This window comes from Bufo bufo, chromosome 2 (genome assembly GCF_905171765.1).
Source record: "Bufo bufo chromosome 2, aBufBuf1.1, whole genome shotgun sequence".
NCBI classification, from domain to species: domain Eukaryota; kingdom Metazoa; phylum Chordata; class Amphibia; order Anura; family Bufonidae; genus Bufo; species Bufo bufo.
In genome coordinates this window covers 133,829,562-133,856,617 of record NC_053390.1, presented here as the reverse complement: position 1 = coordinate 133,856,617, position 27,056 = coordinate 133,829,562, and the positions used below count along the sequence as shown (strand labels likewise).

The window sequence follows — 27,056 nt, the reverse complement described above, 5'->3', positions numbered from 1 at the left end:
TATAATAGGATCCGTTTGATGTCCATTCGGTAGGACTTTTAGCGTGTAGGACTTTTCTCTTCTTTATTTTTCACAAACTCTGTGATAGGAGCCCAGAACGGAGCCTCCATTGCAGATGTGAGAACATACCCTTACTTATATGAGTCCTTCTGCTATCCGTGTTCATTGGGATTCAGCATTTAGTGGTGCAATTTAGGATTTGCACCCATTTTACTGTCTGTGCAACACGCAAAAGGTGAAAAAAAAAATTGCAGATATGTCGTAGGTGAGTTGGAGTCACATGACACTTACATTGAAGTCTATTCCGTTGATCTGTGATCCAAAATCCAGCAAGTTCATATCATTTGCAACTGTTGCAGTCACATTATTTCACTTGTATCAACGCAAACATATTCATGATCATCACATGCCACATTGTGATCTTCAAGGCGCGTGGCCAAAGTTGCCATGCAGCCAAATCATACCATCTTGTTTCAGAGGCCGAGCTATGACTGCAGTTACACTCATTATCATCACCCGCCTTGATTTTGATTATATTTTTTACATATTTCCTCCATTTTTTTGGTTGCTGCACTCTGTTTGATACATATGATTAGCTATAATCGATCCTATAGACCTTGCTCTAATCCTTGGTGCCCTTCTCACATTTTTAACTGCAGGGTAGAAAACGTGAAGTTGTTTGAGAGTAAAAAGAGTTAAAGTGAAAAGTGGCTTTTGCGGCCACAATTATCTAAACTCAAAGAGGTTTTCAATTTCATCTGTGCCGTTTTCATTTTAGGCAGCTGCGTGCAGCATTTAATCACATATTATCTATGCTAAGCCCTTTTCTAACATTTGTTAATTGGCTGTTTTCTTTGACAAATTATGAGCTTTTACTTTGATGAGGTTCAACTGCAATCTTGTAGGAACAGAGTATGTTAAGTTTGAAGTCCCTGTTGGCTCCTCAAACCAGTGCAAACCTCTGCACGTCACCGGACTGCTGAGTAATGGCAGGATCTGGGCCGGCCTGACTATTTTTTTTCTTTTGCCACAGATTTTTTTTCTCCCCACACAGGATATTTTCAGCTCTCTGTACTAAATCCGTTACAGAGCTTGCCCTTTTTAGCAGAAGACCGCTCTAAAATTAACAAGTCTTGTGTGAAATTACCAGCACACAGCAGAGAATAGATTACAGTTAGCATCTGTTTTACAGCAAGTCTTGGCCTGCATAATCACGGATACAAATGAATCAATGCTTTATGCGCGGGATGTACAGTAAAGCCTATTGAATAGCAATAGTAAATGCATACCTGCCTAGTAGGCGTCATAGACAGTATGCAATTATATTCTATAATACATTTTACAGAAAAATCTTTATTGAAAGCAGGGACAAACCTAGGAATCATAGCTCAACATATAAGAAAAACCCCCTCCTGATAACTGATAGAACTATTCTACACCCTACATGCTGCATATTGTGCTTTATAACAGCTCAAATTATATCATTTATCAGAACACCAGCCATAGTGCATATAAACCGGTATAAAACCTCAGTGCCAGGAGAATATCTATAGGGGGTTGTGGCAATGTGAACATTGAGGTGTGCAGTAAAGTCCCGGGGAAGCATGACAAAAGGGGTGTTGTTTGCACCGGGAGCGTGTCACCAAGGGGCCCGGCCTTGGTGGAGTAAAGGCCCCTAGATAGGTGGCCACTAAGTTGGCTGGTGGACACCAATATAGTTAGAATAGCTGGTTCCAGCTAGTCCGGGGCGGGCTTTTACTGGGAACAGGAAATGTGCTGGGTGGGTGCCTGTTCCCCATGCTCCAGTCTGGGACCTAGAGCATGCTCACGTCCAGGGATTCCATTTAATCTGGTTGCTGGAATTGGGTGTGTCTCACTCTGGAGAGTGTGCAGACAGAGGCCTGGTGAGGCTCTGTCAGTGTGGTCTCAGCTAGGCAAGGCTGAGGGGCCACGAGGCTATGCAATAGCCTGGACTTTGGGGGACTCAGCAACGCCTGGGAACAAGCATTGAGGGCTCCAAAGGTACTGCATTTGTTACAGCCTGAGGGCTGGTGGACTGTATGTCTGGGGTAAGCCGCACCTGGTTCCATGTGTGAACTGATTGTATAGCCGAGTTAGAGATACGATGTTTATTATGTTTAGGTAGAGCCCAGACGGGCAGGCTTTTGTTTTATGCCATGCTGTGTATGAAGAGTGTCAAATAAATCGCACTGTTTGAACCTGAAACCCAGTGGTGATGAAGGTAATTCTGTGAGAATGACCCCCGAATAAGAGACGATCCCTACATGGTATAGAGATAGCAGTTGCTCCTGAGCCCTGGTGCCTGAGTGGGACCTAAAATCTCTCATGCCACATAAGATAACACCAGTATGATAAATAGCACATGATAGGTGGGGTGGGGAGTAGAGTGGAGCGAACTTGTGTTTGGGTTCGGGTTATCTAAGAATTCCGTTATGGATTCCGCTACCACGGACCATAACTTATGTGGTAGCGGAATCCATAACGGAATTCTCAGATAACCCGAACCTTGTACGCCGAACTTGAAAACACAAGGTCACTCATCCCTAGTGGGGGGGCTGTTGCAGATTTTACATTGAGGTCTAGTTCACTATTCTAAAAGTCATGGCAGAGGAATTTATCATTCTCCTATGACAGCTTTCTGTTGGAAAAAAATTAGCAAACACTGTTTTTGCAACATTTTTCTCACTACTTGCACAAAAATGTTTGCGTGTGGCATTTCTTCGCTGCTTTCACCACTTTCCCAAAAAGAAGGCATATTGAGAGAGGAGAGGGAGCTGGATCAGCATGCACATTTATCTTCTTTTACGCCAATTTTGTGGCATAAAGCAAGACTGAAAGCTACACCAACCCTTTCAGTTTAGGTGCACAGACTCCCAGAGACTGCACCTAATTTATGACAAGACGCACGCCTGTTCATATATTAAGTGCAGCTTCCGCAGCGCATGGGGTTATCATTGACTGGCGTAAAATGACGGTCTATGATAAATTCCCTCCGTAGTGCCTATGTACTTTAATACCAATGTTATTTTAGCTGTACTGCTCTGTACTGTTCTAGTCATACCGCCCCTATAATGCTACTTTATATGCCTGCATGTTACCAGCTGTAGTACACACAGAATGCCAGCCCTACTGCTCATAAAATGTCAGTCAAAAGTTTTCAGACGTACCCACTCCTAACTACCACGTTGCTCATCTTCTTCCCAATCCTCACCGTTCTCAGAGGGCTTTGTCTGTTTTCTGCCCTAGGTTTGCTGTAAGGTCAACCAGCTTTTAAGATAAAAGTGCTTCAGAAGGAGCAATGAGAAGATGTGCAGAAAACTTTGCCAGTCAAAGCCAGTCATGTATTGTTCATCCCTTCTGATCTAGGTTTGAATTGTCCCTCGAATAGATTCTTTGTGACATTGATAATGATAGCCTATGTCTGTAATGTTACGTAGCTGCATTCAATGGTTAGCCTTAGTTGATTAAGTGTAAATTGGGACAAATCTGTCACTTTATATCATACTGCCCTGAAGAAATCACGATACCCTATTCATGTCCTGTTTTAGGGCACATCAGGGCTTATTATTATTTCCTATGTTCTGCTCCATTAGAAGTGCAGGATCCGGCACATAATTGACACGAATACAGCTGAACAGATCCCATTGACTATAATGGGAACATTTTGTGATTTCTGGGGCATTTTTACACCACTCACTCACAGTTTTAAAAAAGGTGTCAGCCAAAACCGGGAACTTGTGACTCTCTCCCAACAGATGATGCTGGAGGAGAAAAGGTTGAGAAGCACTGAATTTCAGCGCCTGATCTTTTTGTTCTCCGAACTGTTTTAGCTTTGTCCTCTCTTCCCATTGAAACCACATACTTGCTCAACCAAAGATGTATGTTTATGGCGAGGTAGCTATCAGACCAACAAGTCTACACTATTAAAGATCAGGGCTGTCTTTAATATTGATTGGACCCTGGGCTAAAATTTACTTGGGCCACCTGGATCCCGCCTTCCCACACCTTAGCAGGCAATCACGCCCTCCACCACAACACACACACAAAAAATCCACACATCTGGTAGAGTACAGTGAATGACTGTAAATACTTCCAGTTCTAAAGACTCCAGCGGCTCAGGATCAGTGCTCTGGGCAGCTGGGCTCAGGCTGGAAGTGGGCACCACTCTGCAGGAAGGAGACCAGGGCTCGGCTCACCCTAGTGTTACAGTGCACCCCAGCACCCCACAGTATGCAGTATAGCACCCTATAGTATACAGCAACCCACAGTATGCAGTATAGCACCCTATAGTATACAGCACCACACAGTATGCAGTATAGCACCCCACACTATACAGTACCCCACAGTATATAGTAAAGCAGTATAGCAGCCCACAGTATACAGCACCCCATAGTATAACACCTCACAGTATACAGTAGAGCAGTATAGCACCTCACTGTATACAGCACCCCAAACTATACACAATACAGCACCCCACACTATACAGCCCCCCACACTATACAGTACAGCAGTATAGCACTCCACAATATACAGCATCCACAGTATAAAGTATACAGCCCCCCCACAGTATACAGTACAGCAGTATAGCACTCCACAATATACAGCACCCACAGTATACAGTATACAGCCCCCCACACTATACAGTACAGCAGTATAGCACTCCACAATATACAGCACCCACAGTATACAGTATACAGCCCCCCACAGTATACAGGCCCCCACAGTATACAGGCCCCCACACTATACAGCCCCCCACACTATGCAGTACAGCAGTATAGCACTCCACAATATACATCACCCACAGTATACAGTATACAGCCCCCCACACTATACAGCCCCCCACAGTATACAGGCCCCCACAGTATACAGGCTCCCACAGTATACAGCCCCCACAGTATACAGGCCCCCACAGTATACAGCCCCCCACAGTATACAGCACCCCACTATACAGTAGTTTACAGTATATTAGCATAACAGCCCCTGTCACCTTTTTCTGATGTAATCTTCACAAAAAAAGCTCCACAGTTAAGGCAAACTTCTACAGCAACACTCCTGGTAGGACCTTGATGACCTCATAGCCATGTGACCAGTAATATTGCTAGGTTACTGGTCACATGGTGATGATGTCATCTAAGGTCCTAGAGAATCACAGCTCTCACAGTACGCTGCCTGGAGTTCCGGCAAGCATGGCATGGCAGCAACCCCTGTGTAGCTGACAGCCTGACACCCGGGGCAGTGGCTAGCAGGGCTCAAGAGGCAGCTGCCTTGGGCCCCCAAGGAGCAACTGGGCCCGGGGCAGCTGCCCCTTTTGCCCCTTGTTAAAGACGGCCCTGTTAAAGATGTATGGGCAAGTTTTAATTTCTAAACCCATTGTCTTATGAAAACATAGGGAGAGATTTATCAAACTGGTGTAGAGTATATCTGGCTTAGTTGCCCATAGCAACCCGTCAGATTCCACCTTTCATTTGTCACAGCATCTTTGGGAAAAGAAAGGTGAAATCTAATTGGTTGCTATGGGCAACTAAGCCAGGTCTACTTTACACCAGTTTGATAAATCTCCTCCATTATCTTTATCAAGTGAGACTAGCCATTACAGCTGGGTCTGGCAATAAATATCTCTCGCCAGGGGGGCCCCAACTTGTATTATTACATGGCTGCCATTGAAATAAAAGCCAGTTCTGTGCACTGGCTTTTAGAGTGGGTCCTGAATGGTGGAACCTCTCTATGATGTCCATATGTCCTGCTAGGGCATATAATAAGGGGTTATCTTCATAAGACAACCCCTTTAATGGTTTATTGTATTCAATTAATATGAGGAACAAACAAGGTGTTTTGTTAAATCTTCATGAATCCTTATAATGTTTTAGTACCAGCGATTTTTAGTGTCACATTTTACTGCTGCTTCCGAGAATGGAAAAAAGACCTGTGCCTACTACTAGGCAAAGAAGCTGTTCTACTTTATCCCCAAGAGACGGTTCTTAATTCAACAATTTCTCTAATGCAGCGTACAATAAGCTTTAAATCCTTAGGCTACCTGCATTAATGATGAGGAGGCACGTGAACAGTGTGCCACAGCTCAGCGCTCAACATATGTTAATAAATTAGAGCATAAATGAAGGTTAAAAAGCTCACCTTTAAAGCTGATCTGATATGCTACTTCTCATACAGATGTTACATTAAAGGCATTTATTTATGGAAATGCAGATTATAGACATAGAGTATATTATAATTTTGTTATCCTTTTAACAATCATTCTAACACAGAAAACTGGTGCAAATAAGCATACACTGTATGTCATATTAATCTAAAATAATATAATATACAAGACAGGACATTCTACCTTACAGTCATACTACTTCTGGGTATTCCTTTACTACGTATATAATTATACACTTTATATTTGCTTAACTTAATGAGGCTATCTGACCTTTGAAAAATAAAGATATAAACAGCAGCAAATGTTATATAAAAAAAAACTATTCTCTTTTCAAACTGCTGCCGATCCAGCACAGAAGCTCTAGCTATTCCCTTCGTTTTGGTTTACAAGCAGCCATGTGATCACTGCAGCCAATCAGTGACCTTAGTGGTCAGGTGCTGTTCTACTGCCATCATTGCTGAGCAATGGCTTGTGTCCACTGAGACGCCTGATTGGCTGCTGTAGTCACTTGCCGGCTGCTTTCAAACAATGGTGGGACTGCCGGAACATCTGCTTTTTTTATTTTATTCTATATGATATCCTGCTGGCCACATGAACACAAGTTTATTATGACTCTGTACAACCTCTGAGGCCATAATATGGTCTTCACAGACTTCTCTGGGGCTGTTCAATACCTCTGTACTTCTCAGAGGATTTTTCCTACAATTTTTTTTTAAAATTGACATTGAGATCGATTGGATTTTGTATTATGAGCTATTGACCCTTTGAAGTATTATCATCGTCACCACGTGATCACGCTGGGAGTGCATGGTGATGTCATCATGCCCAGCACAGGTCCTTTGGCAGATCTTTTTCAATCAAGAGAGGAGCTGATTGTCTCGGCACAAGCAAGTGGATGGCATATTTTTTTCCATTCTTTCTAAGACAACTCCAGCCACCATTTTAGGAAAAATAATTTGTTACCACGAAGCTTGAGGAACTTTAGCATTGTACAGAATCAATTTTTTGCCAAAAACTCTGACCAAATTCCACTTTGGATGCTTTGTTTCACTCAATACTAAGAGGCACCATACAGTGGCACATGGAATGACGATGGCACTGTAGGAGGGAGCATCAGGGACTCTGTGTGCCTCCATGTAAACAGCCTAAATTCGAGGATTTACCTCTGTAGTGTAATTATAATTCTAATATTTTTTCATTTGAATTAAATGAAATAATGTAAATGGATTTTCACATCCAGTCACACTTCAGATTTGAAAACCTGTATTTAATTGCCTTGGTTTTAAGATTTTCCACAGTGTAAGAAATTTTGCAGGGAATGGAGAATATGTGTAGCGTAGTCAGAACCATATTCCACGTGCCATAATTGGGGCCGGGTGGGATCATTTAATAATTGCTGTCAGAAGATCAAAATTTAATTCTTGTTTTAAAGATACCACTGTGGGATAGAACAGCGCAAATTGTCATCAGAGGTTTTGATTGAACACAGCCTTAATTAGGTTGATTAGGATGCAAAAGGAGTTGGGGGGAAAAAAAGGAATGCAAGTGACAAATTGGCTTAGGAAGTCTTACTTGACAGCAGCATCCTACATCTTTATCTGTGTTGTGTTTAGATAGCTGTCTCAATACATTGATCGCATCAGACAACACATAAAAATATCAAAAAACTTAAAGGATCTGGTGCTAATGCCGACAACCGCTTCTTGTGTATTATTACATCTGTGGAGATGAAATGATAGATTATTTATTGGAGATAATTAGGGATATAAGAAACCCCCTTGGATTTTGTAACCTGCATAAAACACAATCTCCTCTTTTTATGGTAACATAACCTTTTATTGACTTCAATTTTCCTCCTAATTTACTGCAAAATGTACCTTAACTTTTTCATGGCAAGGCTGAAGTACAGCCTATGTGGCATTCACGACTCGGAAAGCAAATGCTATCATAACCAGAATGTCGGCTATGTATTGGGCACATAATAAGTGGCTCATTTTATTGTCACATAAATTGAGCAATCTGTCCATTTAAATGCTAAATAAATGACAATGTGCCATAGTTTGAGCCGCGCCGGTGGCACAACGTACTATTTTATGACATGCGGTAATGCTATCTATTGTAGAGATGTATGCCAGCCTGGGTCGAGTTATCCTTGTACATTCAGATGTTGGGGGTTGTTATTGAAGACCTTACTCTTCACTGTCAGTTTCTAGTGCAAGTCAGTAATCATCATCAGCCTCATGCTGGTTGCTTACTCAGGCAGGAACTCTGAAGTCATCTCTTGTGATCCGAACAAGGCTCTCTTTCCCATTTAACTTGATGTTATAGATATGATTACAGAGGGATAGACAGTCACGCTGGGGATAATTGATGCTCAGCAGGGTAATTACAAGTGCTAGCTAGCACTGAAAAAGTTGCCTTAGGCAGCCCAGTAGTAGACCAGTCCTCCAGTTTACGGGCATCAGAGCACTAGTAAATTCTTTACCTTAATTGGGCTATAATCTTATTCTTACTTTTGGTATTTTCTTTGTATATTTTTTTCCTTTTTGGATGTTTTCCCTCAGTTTCCAGTGTAATACTAGTGAGGGTCAGCCTCCAGAATTGTTTTCTAAAATGGTTGTGTGGTAATGCTACCAAATAAAAAAAATTTGGTTGTTGGTGGCTTGTAAAACGTATTACATCATTTGGTGTCATCAAAGCACTACCACCTCTAGTGTGTCCGTGGACTGCAGGGATGGTGTAACCCAGGCTATGGTCAGATTATACTCTACATTTATTTATACCAAAGTTCAAATGGCCCACCAGAGTACCAGAAGCTCCTCTGGTAGGCCCCGGCTCTGATACTGTAGTGGGGCCTAAAGGTCCAGGAAAAAAAAAATGCCTTTTTGGAGTCAATCAGTTACCACTAGGGTCTATTTATTTGATTCCCAACCTATTAGACTTTAATGATGATATATGGGCTGGGCCTCAAGAATAATTTGGTGGTCCAAAGGAACCCCAGTCCGACAGTGATTTCTACTAAGTGTTAAAAGGGTTGGCTAGGATTTAAAAAAATTATCAAAACAGTGAAGAATATGATAAAATAAAATAACTTTTACTCATCTGTCAAATTCCCTGCTGCTCCAGCACCGATTCTCCAGTCATCCCCACCAGTCTTTGTTTACTTTGCTGCATTGAAGACATGTTGTACATCCCAATGACTGCGAAAGCCAATCACTAGCCTTAGTAGTCTTTTGCCATACCAGAAGACATCACTGCTTAGGCTAATGATTGGTTGCAGAAGTATGTGTATGTGACAATGACATAATCTATGCAGCAAATAAAACCTAAGATCAGTAAGGGACAATCACGTTGATATTTCCAGAGTTATAGTCAATGGGTGTCACACGCCAGTCTAAGTAAAACGCCCACTGGTGAAAAATGTGACCAATTTATTAGGAGGTGCAGGCCTCTTAATCACTTAATCAGAGGTCCACAAGACAGAAACTGAAAGCTCCTCCAGCTACATGTAGGAGCTGACATAGATTAATTGTGTGAGACTGTGGAGGCTCCGAATCTTCCTCTAAGTTCTGCCTATTTTTAAAAAAGGGCAGAAAACAGAGAAAAGCAAAAAATGTTGTGAGTTTTTTCCTTTTTAAATGACCCCAATAAGGTTATTGCCTCTTTTTAAGAGTACGCCACAGTGGTAAACTAGGACAGGCCTATTTTACTTTCTAAGCAGCACCGTCCATAACGAGCGGCCATTTATCACTCACTGGTACTATATTATTTGTCTATAGTGTTGGGCACGAATATTCGAATAGCGAATATTAATCGCGAATATCGGCACTTCGAGAATTTGTGAATATTTAGAATATAGTGATATATATTCGTAATTTCGAATATTCTCGATTTTTTTTTTCATCAGTAACCTCCCTTCTTGCTTGTCGGCCAATGAGAATGCTGCAATGTCTTTGTCTGAGCTTAGCAACATCCCTAGCAACCAATAGGAAAGCTGCCTACCCTTTACTATATAAGAACCTCCCCAGCAGACCTTGTATGCAGTATTTTGCATATCTGAGAGAGACAGCAGTGTTATTGCTGTGCTCTCTGCTTTCCTGTGTCATTACATTAGATAGTCAGTTAGTTAGCTTATATATATAATACAGATAGTTAGTGGGAGATAGTCAGTGTAGGTTAGATAGTGATATAGTGTAGCTGCTAGGTTCTGCTGTCCATACATACATGCTGCATACATAGTGATGTATGTATGTAAGCTACATACATACATAGTGCTGTGATGTCACAAGTTCACAACAATACTTAGTGCACCAATCACTAATAAGTAGTCAGACCTGTTAAAATGTGAAGTTGCACGTATTGCCCCCAAATATTTGCACTCTATTCGCAATCGCAAATATATTGGAGCACTCTATCTGCATATAAAGCTATTGTAATCTTTTGCCGTGCCAACCATTTACTCCAGTCTCAGGAAACTTCTAGCAGCTTGAAGAATGTAGCTATAGTGACCCACGCCTGTATTTCCAATATTACATTGGCGATTTTTCGTGATCAAGAAAATAATCTCCAATTCGCGAATATATGCTGAATATTCTACCAAAAATTTGCGAAATATCACAAATTCGAATATTGCCCCTGCCGCTCATCACTATTTGTCCAACCAACCATATATTAGAACTTTTCACACAATATATTGTGAATGCTTCAACATACAATATCATGAGCAGATTTAATCATTCCTTTTTTTTGGTAGGAAAAAACTAGCAAGAAAGCATCAATGTAATAGACCTATGGCTACATAGTTCTCTCAATGGGGAAAGCCAAGTTCTTCAGATCTTTGCTCTTTCCTTCCACAGACCTTAAAAAGCAGTGAATACTTGTCAACAAATAAGCTGCAGAATGAGCAAAAATCAGTACACAAAAATGAAAACATAATTCAAAATTCTGTCCCGAATCCCAGAAATAATATTTGCAGTGCAAAATATGGCTCTCCAAACCCAAGTGGTGACTAAGATACAAATCTTATGATTTAGTATTTGAAAAGGTGAAGGTATTTCCTTAAGGACTGCTCTAAACATCATTTCTTCTTAAAATTTAACAGGATTAAATATTTGCATAGAAACCAAAATTAGACTATTTCATCATTTCACCAATGTATTTGTGTTTCCCATTACTTAGGTTTGAGCAAATACAGTTTATGACTCTGGCTGTTCCTTGTAGCAAGTCTACATGTTTAGAAGAGCAAAATGCAAAGTATGAATTGGTTTTTTATAAGGTTTATATTCATCTCTTTGGAAAGCTACACTTGGGCTAAAGGGCTTAATTGGATGTAGAAGCTTGTTTGAATACTCTGTCTAGAAGGATCCCAGGATTGAGACACGCAGGCCCGCTTTTATCAATGTATTTGTACCACTTTTTATCTTTAATGGTGGCAAAAAGGGTCGCAAATCATTGCAGGTGCCAAAATTGCACAAAAAATCCACTCTGTATGCCAAAATTTTAAAACAACGAGGGCTAGTGCAGGTGTGGTGAATATGAAGTCTGTATAGTCTTCCTGTATAAGACAAATGTATCAACTTGAAGTCAGAAAATTGAACATTTTTGGAGCAAACCTATCATTATCAGTGACAAATATCATTTTGTCAGCACAATGTGTCATTGGTCCTCTTAATTATGTTCATATTCACCAGAGTTTCTCATTTAATTGATTCTGAAAGTAAAATTAAAAAAAGGTATTGGTGAGTGTAAGTAGCTAGATAAAAAGCCACGGTGATGGAGACAGAGTGGAAGGAAATGAAAGGGGTTGTGCAGGAGTTTTATATTGATAACCTATCCTCAGGACAAGTCATCAATATCTGATCCGCGGGGGTCCGACACACGGCGTACCGGCTGATAAGCTGTTTGAAGAGGAGGTGGCACTCAATGCGAGTGCTGCTTCTTCTTCATTACACTGCCCGTCGTTTCCCATCCACTGGCGGCACAGTGTAATGGAGTGGAGGGAATGGAGTGAGTATTTGTAGTTACACTAGCTTCCGAGACAACGAACAGTGTAATGAAGAGGAAGTAGCGCTTGCATGGAGCTCCGCCTCCTCTTCAAAAAGCTGATCGGCGGGGATGTTGGGTGTCGGACCCCTGCCGATCACATATTGACCTATTCTGTGTATAGGTCATCAATATAAAACCTTTAAGGTGCCCATAAACCTTCAATAGCTGTCAGCCAACACCTCTTTCTCCAGACTCCGCCATACATATACATGCTCAACCATATGGTGATTACCAAATTTGGTCAGAGTCAATGAAATGTATCTGTACATGCATGAACAATGGAAATGAGGAAGTCTTCACGTACGTGAGTCAAGGCCTCCTTCGCTGACTCATTACTCTCCACTTTCAGTACCTGAAGAAGGCAATCAACCAATCAATTTGCTTTTACAAATATTTCTTAGCTTTTTCAAAAAGCAGTCAGCAGCGTTCTTTCCACCATCCTCCATTCGGAAAAAGAAAACTTTTGAGCTGTAAAATTCAGCAGGACTGACCTTGCCGAGAGCTCTGAAGCCATAGTCATACATCGGCCCAGGATGGTATACTGTATGGTTTGCTCAAATAAGGTGGCAATTTCCTGCCCAAGAAACCATTTGCAGGTGTTTTGGTTCGTCCCCTTCCCCCCATCCTTCTACATATTTGACATACATTTTTATCTCCTTTGTCCTTGGGAAAAAGTAACAGTGGAAATATTACAGCAAAGTTTTCAGCTGTCGTGGACTCCAGGGAAGATTGATATGTTCTCCAAGCCATCTTTGCATATTGTGCCTGAATCTGTCTCCAGGCAGCGAGAGCTAACCCCTTTTCTGCCAGAGAAATCTCTTCAGTCATTTTCTCTGTAATATATTGCAGTCCCTCTGGCAGCAACATGATTCTGGGAAACAGTGTCAGCAAGCGACAGAGCAGCAGCACCCAAAGAAGCGATCTCAAATTAAACAGGCAATTCACAGCACAGCAGACTCAGCGTTGCAACCCATTTGAGACGTTGATTGACTAAGGAGGGAGGCCGTTGTATAACTGTAACACACTTTATTATGTTATGCAGTGTATGCTCGTTTTTGGAAAACATTAGAAAACATTAGTAAAGTATGTAGCAATTGTGAATATCATGACTTTTCTTCTCATGGTAAATCTAGCATTATGTTGTCATCTCAGCCTGCCTTGTTGCGCCTAATTTTTTGGTAGTTTTGAAGGTTTGGGCGCTTGTTGTACATTGTGTGTCAATGATTCTTTTTCCATTTTGGCAGCTTAAACTATATCTTTATTAGTGAGCAGTATAAAGGTTTGAAACATTTATTATATTAGGAGAACGCAGGTCTCAGTCACAAAATATAGCCATATGTGGCCTTCATGAGACGAAAGCAACCTATAATTTTGGTGGTGGTGTAACTAATCACTAACATTATTTTTTCCCCTTTGCTTGAGCTATAATTTCTGTGTTACAAATATGCATATTCATGGTCCCCAAGATAAAAGGTTCACGGAACGTCACGCTATAAACATGGCTGGGCAAAAATAAAAAAATAAAAATAAATAGTAATAATAATAATAATTAAATAATTAAATGCTAGAGTCAGTGGGATCCTTCAAGGCCAAGGAAAATTTATTTCTTTGCAAATTATTATTAAAACCTACAGAATGCGCTATAGGCTGCTCATTTTTTATTTCCGATGATCATATTATATCGATACGCTTATTAATTCATTTAGCAACGTGGATGTACATGGACATCTTGAGACATTTTAAAGTCTAACGATCTAGAGAATTTGGTCTGCCGAGTAACAAGAAATTCTAAACTTGCATACATTCTGAAGGGAATAAGTGCTAGATTTGTCTCTACCATTATGGAGATTTACTGTATGTACTATTATATTATATTGAGAATTATGCATATCTAGAGGCAACCATAGCAAATGTACATATGCTACAGGGCTGTATTCGCACTCAGCTGTTACTCTGTTATCGCATTTTCCTGTTTAATGTATTGAGAAGCCTTGAATGTTTGCCTTGCTTTATCAGTTACAATGTACTTCACATGTGTATTAGTACTCACCTGAAGGGAAAAAAAAATACAGATATGTGTGCTTATGCAATAGAGAACTGTGTGCACAGGTTCCATATATATGGAGTGCAGAGGTGTAACTTGAAACTCCTGAACCCTAATGTAAAACCTCTAACTACCCCCAACCTACTATGTGTCATTTATAATACCATAGTCTTCTATAGCCTCCCTCTAAGTACCATGGTCTGGGTACAACTGCTATCTCTCAATCCCTATATAGCCATATAGAGATCTAAATTATTGTATTCTTTTATCCAGAAATATATGAAACCTATTACTACTAACACAATCATCTACTTTAATAATCACAGTCCCTAAACATGAAGGATATGAGGACTGCTATTTATGACATGTGCACATCATTATGTATCCATGACATACACCGCCAGTCATGTTTTTTTTTGCTATTTCAAGCTTGTATTTTATTTATATCTCTTCATTATTCCGTGATTATTTTTACACCCACGACAATAGAGACTTAAGGTTCTTTCTTTTTTTTTTTACAGTTCAATGCTCCATCCTTCTTAGTAGGCACTGTGTTTAGGACGCTGCTTCAGGGCAAACTCAGACAACTCTGCTCAGAGAAGGAAGTGTCAAGTTTTGGTTCCCATTTTGTACTTCTGGAACAGTTTAGGGAAGGAAGCACCTTTACACCTTTTATTGTTCGTGGTTGCTGACATCACGTCCTTCCGTGACCACTTGGTGTGTGTTTCCTGCCATTCTGTTAAGATTCTCCTAACCAAGAGAAGACAGAAAGACAGTGCAGAGACATTCAGAAAGCACTTATTTCTGGGCAGATGATCAGCTTCTGTCCATCTCAATTTTTTTCTTAACTGAGGCTTAAATCACTCTTCCGTCTGCTCTATGTTCTTGCCACAACATACGGTGAACAGAAGTCTGTGAAATTGAAGTTCCTCATTTTTAGTGAGCAGTCTGATTTTCTGTTTGCCTTGCAGAATGTTGCAGATTGTCCCTACTCCAGAAGCCTCAACTTTATGGTGTTTTATTACATTTTTATCACAGAAACATATCCGAACACAAAAGACTGCTCTGCTGCTTCAGTTCCTTCAGTTTGTCACTACAAATATATAGGATATATAATATTTTGTGTAGAATCTGAAATCTTTAACATTTTTGCCAAAGGCTTGTAAGAAAATTTTCACCTGAAAATATATGCCCCCCATGCCAAATTCTTGACCTAACCCCTTCCCTACAGCCAGAGGTGTAACTTGACCAGCATGCACTTTCTATAATGCTGGTGTCTTCTTATGCAGCACAAGGGTCTTTGGGCCCCCTCCGGCTCCTAGGCCTGGTAGCGACTGCTACCTCTGCACCCCCTATAGCTACGCCCCTGGTGCACCTGTAAGGCCTGCATCATATAAGTCAGCTCTGGGTGGGACTCACGGCCTCCTCCCTCCTCCCATTGCTTGTGTGGTTTCACACTGGAGGCAACTGGGAGCTGTTTGCTGTGAGTAGGACCTTACGCTTCTGTAATTCGCCCACAGGCCCCTGGTACTGCCCATATGGCACAGGTAGGTTAGCGTTAGGTCCCATGCCACCTGAGATACCTTGACATGGTGCGCGGGCTCCAGTATATCCTTCATTTTAACATCAGTGTGAGGGTTTAGTCAGATTTTGTTGATTGCATCCACCACAGTAGTACACCTATTCTTATAAATGTTTATTTGATATAGTCAATTACATCCACACATTTTGTTATCTGGTGTAGGATGTCTATGAGGCACTTGTGGTCCGCTGCGGGCATCCTCCATTGTATGCATTTCTTGCTGGGGATCGCCATTAGCAACGGACCACATGTGCAGGATTTGCTCCCCCGGTTATAAATGCACAACTGTATATGGGGTTGAGCATTTCCTGCTTTTTGAGACGTCGTTACCCGGCGCATGCGCAATAGTTACTGTGATGCCGTACAAGGAATGGGCATTGCAGTGCGCATGCGCCGGCCAAAGGAATGAGTGCGCCGGCGCGGGATATCGGCAGCATAACAAGTTAGTACAAAGGCAGTCAGAGGGAAAGGATGGGCGGGCAGAGGGTAGGAAGGGGCGGGGGGATGCAATGAGAAGGCTGAGCAAGCAGGGCACCTAATAGAGTAACGCCGCCCTGGGCACTTGCGAGCCCTCCTTTGCATAACTTATAAAGATCGTTTTTGAGGGTTCTATAAGTCCAGGATTGATGCCAGAGGTAACATTTTTATTAACTGTAAGCATGCTAGGGAGCTGTGGGAAGGGTTAAAAAAGTGAAATGCTGGTGACAGACTCCCTTTAACAGATTACCCAGAAGATAACAAGGTTTAGAACCACTATCCAGACTGTACAAGCTTCAGACAGCAAGCTATTTGCTCAGTTGTGGCATAATAGACCTTACAGCTGTGGAAAAGATTATTGCCTTCACACCTACCACATTTTGTGATGGACTGGCGATCCATATCTAAAATCTGCACCCCTCAGCCAGGAATTTCAGAAATAGTTAATAAGAACCGAATTGCATGCCTGTGGTTCTGTGGAGAGAATGAAAAGTGTCCTTACAGAGACAGGAAGTACTACAACTACCATCATTTTTGTTACACTAGTTTATTGGGAGAAGAATATATTGTGAAAAACTTTGCCTTTTACTGTTGTATGTACTACTACTCTTATCTTCAAGTCAGTAAAGAAAGACTTTACTTATTGTAACCTGTGGCCTGGTTATTGCACCCAACCAAACTCTTCACCATCAAGGTCACCCCAACTACCACCAGGCATGAGCCCCAATACCAGGGTGTTCACTGAGGGAAGAAAGGATGTGCTCCCCAGTTACTGCACTGCCATAGGTGCCAGAGTGGAGGTTGTCACTGTGAACTGTGAGAACTGCTTCCTCCTTTGGAGCCTTAACTATCACTCCCATCCTCAACGCACTCCCCTGCAGTAAGCTGCATATGCTGTGAGAAGGCCTCAGCACTGTGACCCTTTTAAACAGCTGGTCGGTAGAGATGCAAGGAATTTGACAACTACCGATCTGACATTAATGACCTATAGGTCATTAATATTGTACTCCTAGGTTTTACCCCTTTAAATAGACTATGAAAGGACCTCACACAATAGACATCACAGGGACTCAGGTGACTTTGTTCTATGTAAGAAACTTATCTTCAAGGCTGAGTAATTTAGGATGGAAGAACTTGGGACAGATTCCAAGGGATAATGCAGGGAACTGCTGAAACAAATTTCAAGCAAATTAGATGTCAAGCTATGCCAGGTACATGTGTTGTAGTTTATTGACTATGACAAACTACCAGATTTTTCCTTGCTTAGGTTTGCCTAACTTCTCTTTTTGTCATCAGGAAATGTTGCTTTAATATTATGTGACTTTAAAGGTTTCTTTGCCTTTTTAAGTGTCAGAAATGATTGTAAAACCTTTCGACTTCCATGTGCTCTCGAAAGGAAAAGGTAAAATGCTAACGGTTCAATCACTCTTTTGCTGCCTGAACAAAGATTGCAAATGATAGCTCACTTATAGCCTGTTCAAAGGAGTTTAAATCACAATTGATTTACTCCCTGACTGAGCTGCCAATGGTATAATTGCTAATGGCTTCACAAATTAGGTGGGTTGGAAGGTAGCAAATACATTTTAAACACAGGAGGCTGATTGGCAACAGAACCAAAATCCTGACGGATTTACTGGCAAGCTTTTGGAAAATGTTTGTGGCAACTCTATCTCAGGCCATTAGCAAATGGTATTATGTGACTGCTGAAAGCCTCTTAGCTGACATAAACGGTATCCTTTATTTCAATATCTCAGATATGCATATTAAGAGCAAGGAGTCTAAACTGTATCAATCTGATTTTGCTTTTAAATAGAATTGTGCTATGAACCGTATTCTACATTTTTTTACTATAGGGCTAATTAACGCGACTGTAAGAAAAGATGGCAGAATTGTGTACAGAAAAAAATTGACATATTTTCTTTAACGTAGAGTTCCATAAGCATGTCTGTATTATAAACTTATTGCATCTGTGTAAGTCCGTTATAGCACCATAATGGATCTGTTTTTTTTATTTTGCATAAGAAATGTTGCGCCGTAATCTGCAACTTTCCCCACTCACGCCAGGCCAAAATAAGTAGGTGTGGTGGGGAAGGGACAGCCCTGGAGGCCTGTCTCATTTACCATTTTCTACGCCTGTTTTAGGCATAGAAAAAGGTCTAAATGTAAGACAGCTAGGAAGCTGCCTTACATTTAGAACTGGCAGAGGATTCGCTGAAGTTATGTAGAGGCCGATGCTTCTTCATAACTTCGGCAGAACCACCGCCAGGGTTTATTTAAACCGTCGTCTAAAACGCCAGTCTTGAATAATGTGCCCCTATATATTGTAGCCTAGTTTTAGATCATTTATGTTTTTGTCATTTGGATGTCCATAAACTTGCCTGACAATTTGCTATTGTTTTTGCTAAGGTCAGCTGTTAAAAAGCTGATCTACAAGAATGGAGGACATGAAATGTAAGAGACAGGCAAAGGATTTATAGGATAAAATGTAGAGGATTGGACAAGAGGCAAGGAAATTATGTTAAGACATTGTGGCAAGTGGTGATGGAGTGACCTAGAGGGGCAAGGGCAAAGTGTGAGGGGATAAACCATGGGGTAGAGAAAGAGTTAATAGACTGAGCTACGTAGGATGAATCAAAAAGGAGAGGAACTACAGTCATTGCTGGCACATGAAACCTGTCAAATTCCTGAAGTTAGAAGTCAAAAGTATAATGTATGACCCATGCTCTTAAAACATAGCTCTACCAGAAGAAACGAGAATGTAGTTTTCATAGCTACCTATTCATTGGCAAATGTTATCACCTCCTATCTGGGACAAGATCTCACAGTGCTGTTGATGTCAGAACAAATGATGGAAAAGTCTTAGGCTTATTTCTCAAGGCAATGAATCATGGACAAGTGTTGTCCATGTTCACCATTGACTTTGATATGTTTATTTACTCATCTTTTCCACTTACTGTGAGTCAGTGGAAAAACCTTGGAGACATGCACTACTTAGGTCTCTGATGCACACCAGACACACTTATTAAAGTCTATGGATCTGTGAAAACCATTAATACAACATGGATGGCCTTGTTCTATCAGTGATTTTCAAAGACCATTGGTGGGAGATGCTCTGGAAAATGGTTCTCAGCCTAGCAGTGCACGTGGAATACTGAAGATTTAAGTGGATATCTTCACAATTGAACCACTGACAGACATCACAGACATGGGCGTGTGAAAGAGGCCTAAGGCTGTGTTCACGAACATCATTTGACAGCGTTTTCTTGGTGTTTTTAACTGTGGTTTTTTTAACGTCAGAAGTGCCACATCCATGAAAAATTAATGAAAAGTCTACATACAGAGCATTTTTGTTTTTGGTATTTGCATTTTTTCTAAATGCAGTATGCTCTGGGTATAAAGTGAGTTTTTTGCTGCCATTTTTGCCTTAGGCTTCTTTATAAGACATGCACGCTTAATGCAGAAAAAAAACATGCACGCTTAATTCAAAGCAAAAAGCACTTCTAAAAACATAAAAATCACCATGAAGAATGAGTGCAAAATAGTGTGTGTAGGATTCTTAAAACGGGCTGTACCCTTATAAATGTTTATTTGTCTGAACGCTATCTCTTTTGACCCTCCCAAAAACATGCACGCTTGGCTTAGCCTAGAGCATGTGCTCTAAATAGAGAGAGGGAAAGAAAGCTGTTGCCCAAGGCCAGCTCTAGTGGTGGCTTATTTCCTCCGAGAACAAAAAGGTCAGACATGCTGAAATACAACAGCCTGATGACACGTCTGTCAATGGAGAAAGTTGGGAAACCCAACACACATTAGATGGTCATCTGGTACCAATAAAATTAGCAGCTTAGGTTGACATTAATCTAATGTCTTTTTCTGAATCTGATCTTAGTATTACATTTAATGATTACTTTATGGGAATCGTTCACTGTTCATGCATTAAAGCTTAGTGACAGAGTTACTTCATAGTTAATAATAACTACCACTTGAAGTCTGTGGGTGCACAAATCTTTTGAGGCCTTCTGTTTCATGAATGGATCAGTTTTACCACCTCTGCCATTGGTGGAGCCATTGAAAAATTTGCGTGAAGTAAATATGGATTAATTGTTTATGGTGACCAATGAACTTGCTGCTTTAATTGTGTACATTGCTTAAGAACTGAATCTAGTTCCTATGGACATCCCAATAGTTTGCAAAGGAGAAGTGGAGAAGTTGCCCCTAAAAAACAGTTAGATTTCAAATCTTATTTTGAGGATTTTGTAAGTGTCCAGATTGGTTGCTATGGGCATCTCCTCCACTTTTTCCATTGCATTAATCTTGATAGATCTCACAGTGTCTAGCTGTTTCCTGTGCTCTCAGGAGCATTTTGACACCATAGTATACAAATAAATACATGCGGCATTGCCTTGTCATTGATCAACATTCGGGGCTGAGATAATGAATGTTAATAGAACAGGAAATCCCTTCTGAGAGACTGAACACAGACTGATGGAAGGAAGTTTGTTTGTAAAATGTAACCCAGCCATGTAGTAGGACATTAGTAACACAGAGATGTGAATGAAGAGGTTTTGCTAACTGATCATTCAAAATATCTGCATGCATAAACCTAATTAGTGTCATTTAACCAAAGTAAATAATGCACAATCAGATCAAGTCATTCAGCTGTCACTTAGAGAGTATTTTTCTGAACTCACTTTAATGATTTCTAAATCATTTACATTGCCACAATTTATTTCACTTGTCTACAGTCGGGCCAAATAGTGGTTATGAATTGTGTAAAATTCCTCTAATTCAGCATCCTATAGTTCAGAAAACGCTTTTGTAATCTTACAACACAAGTACCAAATAACTGAGCAGTAGAGAGGAGCTAAACTCTTATCATTTGGTCCAATTCGGCGGAATTGCTCATCCGATTCAGTCCGGGTGCAAATAAATTCACCCCAAATGAAAAGTTCTCTAATTCTCTCTCTCTCTCTCTAGACCAGGGGTACTCAACTAGTTTTATTAAAGGTCCACATACCTGGGTCTGCAGTCAGGTGAAGGTCCGAGCTGAACGCCAACAGTAAAGATGCCATGCGATCATGTGATCCATGCGCGTGGGGCGCTCTGAAGTTATAGTGGAGCGCCCCGGGTAAGTCCCAGAATTAGTAATGGCCACATTAGTGGCCAGTAAGAATAATGCCCCCAGTAAGAATAATGTCCCCATTAGTGCCCCCAGTAAGAGTAATGCCCCCATTAGTGCCCCCCTTCTCTGCTTTTGCAAAAAAATAAAATAAAAATTAGCATTCACCTGGCTGCGGTGAACATTCGCTGCTGACTGCAAGCTCAGGACCGGTGCTCCAACGTGATGACGTCTTGTAGGTCCTGTCCTGAGCTTCTAGTCAGCAGGGAGTGTTCTCCACAGCGTCAGCAAATGGAGGTGGAGGTACCGTAATTATTATTATTTTTTTTACTAGCACAAGTAGCGGTGGAGGTAAAGGCTGTACTAATGGGCGTTCCATGATGGAAGTGCTCATTAGTAAGGGTACTTTCACACTTGCAGCAGGACGGATCCGACAGGCTGCTCACCCTGTCAGATCCATCTTGCCACTACTTCGCCCTGCCGCTGCTCCGTGCCCATCTACTATAATGGGGATGGGGGCAGAGCTACGGCGCAGCACGGTGAGAGGCCGCCAGACTAAAAGTACTACATGTCCGACTTTTTCGTCTGGCGGCCTCACGCCGTGCACTGCCATGCTGCGCCGTAGCTCCACTCCCGCTATAGTCAATGGGGAGTGGCAGTCCGGCGAAATAGCGGCAGGACGGATCTGACAGGGTGCACAGCCTGTCGGATCCGTCCTGCCGCAAGTGTGAAAGTACCTTAACAGTCCTTACAGGAAAATTCTGGCACCGGCAAGGGAACTAAAATACCAGCCTTGCTGGTGAACTACTGGCCGGGTGGCAACCCAAGCCACAGAACAGACATATGATAGTTTTGTTCCGCATCCAATTCCCATTATTGGGGGATTGGATGCGGACCCCTTAATTACAATAGGGCCACAAGAGATGCAGACAGCACACTGTGTGCTGTCTGCATCTTTTTCCGCTCCATTGAAACTAAGGGGTCAACATCCAATGCCCCAGGTTACCTTTAATTTGAAAGAAGATGGCCCAGGAGAGGTGGGAACACGACACTGACTGGAGTCCTTTCCTGCAGTCAGTGACGTGTTCCCGCCTCTCTGTAGCCCTCTCCAAGCCCCCCTTCCTTCCCAAATGTGACATTTATTTCATTGGTGGCAGTGGTCCAGCAGCACGTAAGTGTCCTTTGGAGCTTGAAGCTCCCTTACGTGCTGCTGGAGAGGGGAGGAGGGACCTGTGAGCGCACTGAGGGAGAAAGCTCCCTCCACGTGCAGGTGCCGGATGAAAGCGCTGGTGCCTGCATGTGGAGGGAGCCGTCTCTCACTGCGCCCCTGGGGCAGGAAGAAGTGCGCCGGGAAGCTCCTCCTCCTGCACGTACCAGAGTGTGCAGGAGGAGGAGCGCTACATGTGGAGGGAGCCCTGTCTCACTGCGCTCTGGGACAGGAGGAAGTGCGCCGGTAAGCTCCTCCTCCTGCACGGTACAGTGTGCAGGAGAGGAGGAGTGCTCTGAAGGATGGCCGGGGTTCGGACAACTGGCGGCCACGGTCCGCCAGTTGAGTACCCCTGCTCTAGACCAAATGAAATCACAATTTTTGGAAAAATTCTGGTCAAATTTCCCAGTTTCAGAATCGGTTCTCTCATCCCTACTTAACAGGGAGATGAGCGAAGTTCTTAAAAATTCAATTTGGCTGCTTCGTTGCAGTTTACAAAAAAATTCACTTTATGATGAATTACTTTGTTACAAAACGCATTTCTTTGTAATTAGTGGGTGCAATGTATGGGCAACGGCAATTGGGCCAACCTCCATAATTGAACCCCTCAGATGCCGCATTCATCACTGATCGCGGCATCTGAGATTAATACTACGGCCTTTCAAGGGTTAATTCTAAAAAAAAAAAAATACCTCCATCCATTTGTGAGCACGAAGAGGCCGCCACGGCCATCTTGCTTGATGATCCAGCGCAGAATCTCGAGCAGTGTGTGATGGCGTCATCACGCTGGCCGGTGTGGTGATGTCATACGTCACCACGCACAAGATTTTGCATGGGATCTTCAAGCTACGACGCCCTCTTCGCACTCAAATAGATGAAGTGAGTATGATTTTTTTTTTTTTTTTTTACTGCCATTTCATGGAAAAATTGCTGGAGATTTTTATTTTATATTTATAATATTTTTTTAATATGAGTAACTTTATAATGTAAGCAATGTTTGCAATGTTTTAGTGCACTATATAAAAAAAAAGTCAATACTGATATATAAAATAAGATGGAGATCATGTGCTGAAATATTGGCTTGGATCTGTCTCTGCACAGGAATGGGGTAGTTTGAAGGAATTTGGAGAATATTTTTGCTATCAGTGCCATGCTATTATTTACTTTTAGCACAAGCTGTTTCAAGCGTTTTCTTTGGAAGTATGAAATGTAGCCCTGATAAGGCTGGGGGAGGGACTGAGCATTCTGTTACTGTGCTGGGAGAGGATTGTATCCTTCCTGGCTGCTCTGTGATTTCTCCTTTCTCAGTGGGTTCCACAGTCGTGATCCATAAATCAGCTTTCATCCTGCTAACCAATCCTGTAAGCTGTCCAGGCTGACCTTCCACCCCTGTGTGAACAGAAGCTTAGGCAGGCACAGTGCTCTAAGTGTATAGTGCCACTGGCTTCAGCTAAAAGAAAGCAAAGGGAAATAGTTCCATATGCCTTTGCTGGGGATTAGCATATTGGCTTACGGTTACAGAGAAAGCCTATTAAGCTCCTTTGGGTCCTGCATGTGCCTGCGAACCACCCTCTAACTTTAATGTCTGAGGTAAGAAGTGTCTCCAAACAGGAGAACAAGTGTAATCTCATAGGGTAACATTGCATGCTGTTCCTTTGTGAAGTCATTGCAGAGAGGGCAACATCTAAAATGAGTACTTGTTCTGTTTTGTATTATTGTTTGTTTTCTTGTTATTGTGCTTTTATTCATTTGTTTCATTGATTTCTAAGGAATTGTGATTGATTTCTCTTTTAAAACTAGCCTAAAGAACACTAGAAAGTTGTTTCCATAGTTTAGGCTGAATTTAGGAAGTAGGCTATTTTAGGTGGCAGTGATATCTCACTACAAGTTACTTGGTAGCTGACATGTGCTTCCAGTGCCCTGCATACAGGAGCCCATGAGCTACAGAATTCTGCTGCTGTATAGTGTTGGTCTTTATACTGCATGTTGCCTCTATATATATTGCACATATTGACATGTCATGCATTCATAGAAATGTGCATATTTTTCTGAAAAATGTAAACTTTACACAAATATATGCACACCCTATACTATGTAGGGAGGTATGCATAAACATGCTCTATGTGCAAATACACATATAAACATTGAAGCAATGTCATTGTCATTTTCACGTTGACCCTTGATTTGCAAATAATAGCAGTGTGCCACTAGGAGTACATGAATGAGATACAAAAGGCAATGTTTGGCAGAGGGAAAATAAGTGAATAGGATACACGAGCTGTATGTGTGTGTTTTTTTTGTTTTTTATTCAAAGAAGCCGGCAGTGTCTCAGCCCTCATCCCCAGTGTGAAGCAGCTTTTCTACCTCAGCAGCTTTGAATTAGAGCCAAACAATGGATTAAACTGCCAGGACATCGGCTTAATGGTACATCTTGTATCGGAGAGATCTATCAGTTTGGCTGTGAGGAGCATCACTGTAAACACAACTTAGGTGCTCCATGGTCTTCTATCATCCTGCCAAATATTATCCCTTTAACCCCTGTAGTGTCAATAGATAAGCAAATCGCAGCACCTTCCTTTGCCAAGGGATATGTTTGCCCCCTACAAATATTTGCACCCTTATGGCAATATTGTTTAGTTAAAAATACATATCTGTTTTTTTTTTTCTTTTTGGACACTTTTATGAAGTCCAGATACTTTGATTTCAGGCAAATTGCTGAGCTGTCTTGCAAATTACCTTGCTCTTCGCTAATGCACTCTATAAAACTATAGATAGTCCTGGAAGTGACGGAAGTAGAGTGTTTTTGAATAATCAGCGTTGCCAAGTGCAGAGTCAAAATAAAGTACTGCCGCTTCTGCGAAATCACTCAACTGGCCAATTTAGCACATGTTTGTAAAGGGAGATTCATGTATTTCTTTTCTTTCAAATGAAAATAAGGATGTTTGCTGAAGTTGGTGTAGAGTGAGCAAGCCCAATGTGATACAGCGTTGGTACAGTATTTGGGTTGTCTGCTCAGTGTCAGGTGATTATTGAGAGTATATTCTGTGTCTGACCGTTTATTCTTCTGAATTTTTTTCCAGTATTCTAAGTTTCATTATACAGTAATTAGAGACATAAATGCATCATGTCAGGCTATTCCCTCCGTAAAATGTTTGGATCAATATCAACTAGAAAGAGTTAATGAGTAAAACAATGAATACATCAACATGAATCCATCCATTTGTTGAACTTTTTAAGTTTTCTCAGCTTAGAAGATTCATCACAATGAGGGAAGTTGTAAGTTGGACCACATTGAAGAGCACAGCAATTTGCGGAAAAAAGGCTGATGGAGGGAGAGATGTGGGGGATAAAAATAAGAGGGAAACTGAGTATAAGATGAGATGTTACTATTGTTCTGTGATATTGAAATGGAAGATTGTAGATCTTTATCTTTTGGAAAATAAAACATATATATATATATAAAAAAAAAAAAAAAAGAATAGCAGAGCAATTTGGGTCTATGACAGAACATAAGACCAGCAGACAACTTTTACAAAGAGGGTTACCTCTATGATGGTTAGTCAGAGGACTTTAGATCCTATGGTCTGTCTCAAGCAGGCTTTGATTTCTGAAGGTCCACTTCAACATAGGTCTATGCTCATTGTACTGTTGCAATGTATGACTGTATTGGAGCATTAGGCCAGTTTTATACAGGCATAATAACCACATCATGGATTTTTTGAGGGGGTGTATACTTTAATACAAATTTGGATTTCTGCTTGTGGTTTCTACAACCAATCCAAGAAAAAAACTATGCAAAAAACTTTGTGAATGTGTACATGCTGTAGCATATAGCCCGTTTTTTTTTTTGCTGCTTCTTCTTCCTGTCAAAGGGAATTCTGCTCCCTTTTCCCTTTGAAATGAATAGGAGGCTGCTTGGAGGCGTTTTTTGGTGCAGATTCTGAGTCAAAATCAGCGCAGTACTAGGTATGGTTCAGAGGTTCAGAAAAGTGGCAGGAGAACTGCAGCTGTAATATGGACACTAAAATGCAGTCACACCATCGGAAATTGGCCTTAGAGAAGTTTTTATTCAATTTGCCCTGATTACAATGTAAAATATTATATTGACAACACGATTTAATAATACATTTTCCTTTATTTTTCTAAAACAGGTACGGATGTCAAGATCAGTAAACTGAAAAGGGCAAGAAGGAAAGTGCAAGAATTGTGAACAGAAGAAGTGAGAAGGGCAGAAGAAGGAAAAATACATTGCTTTAAGGACGAGGGAAGAAAGGAAAACGGGGACTATGGGGAGAAAAAAGATTCAGATCACGAGGATAATGGATGAACGTAACAGACAGGTAGGAAACAATGGATGGAGCACATAATGGACAAATCCCTTCAGTGTGCAAAGTAATGAGCCTCCCC

At 41.3% G+C, this 27,056-nt stretch overlaps 1 protein-coding gene across 10 annotated transcripts in view; it reads left to right on the top strand.

The window, feature by feature from the left end:
• The window catches only part of MEF2C (myocyte enhancer factor 2C), a 250,728-nt gene that overhangs the window by 109,425 nt on the left and 114,247 nt on the right, over nt 1-27,056 (top strand). For 9 of the 10 annotated variants that reach the window (XM_040421534.1, XM_040421533.1, XM_040421524.1 and 6 more), the window contains one exon: nt 26,801-26,989. In XM_040421534.1, coding sequence (XP_040277468.1) covers nt 26,936-26,989 — 54 coding nt within the window. In that variant the 5' untranslated portion in view covers nt 26,801-26,935. Of the gene's footprint in view, nt 1-24,041; nt 24,240-26,800; nt 26,990-27,056 lie in introns of those variants that run through there. The other variant, XM_040421527.1, reaches the window with a different exon arrangement.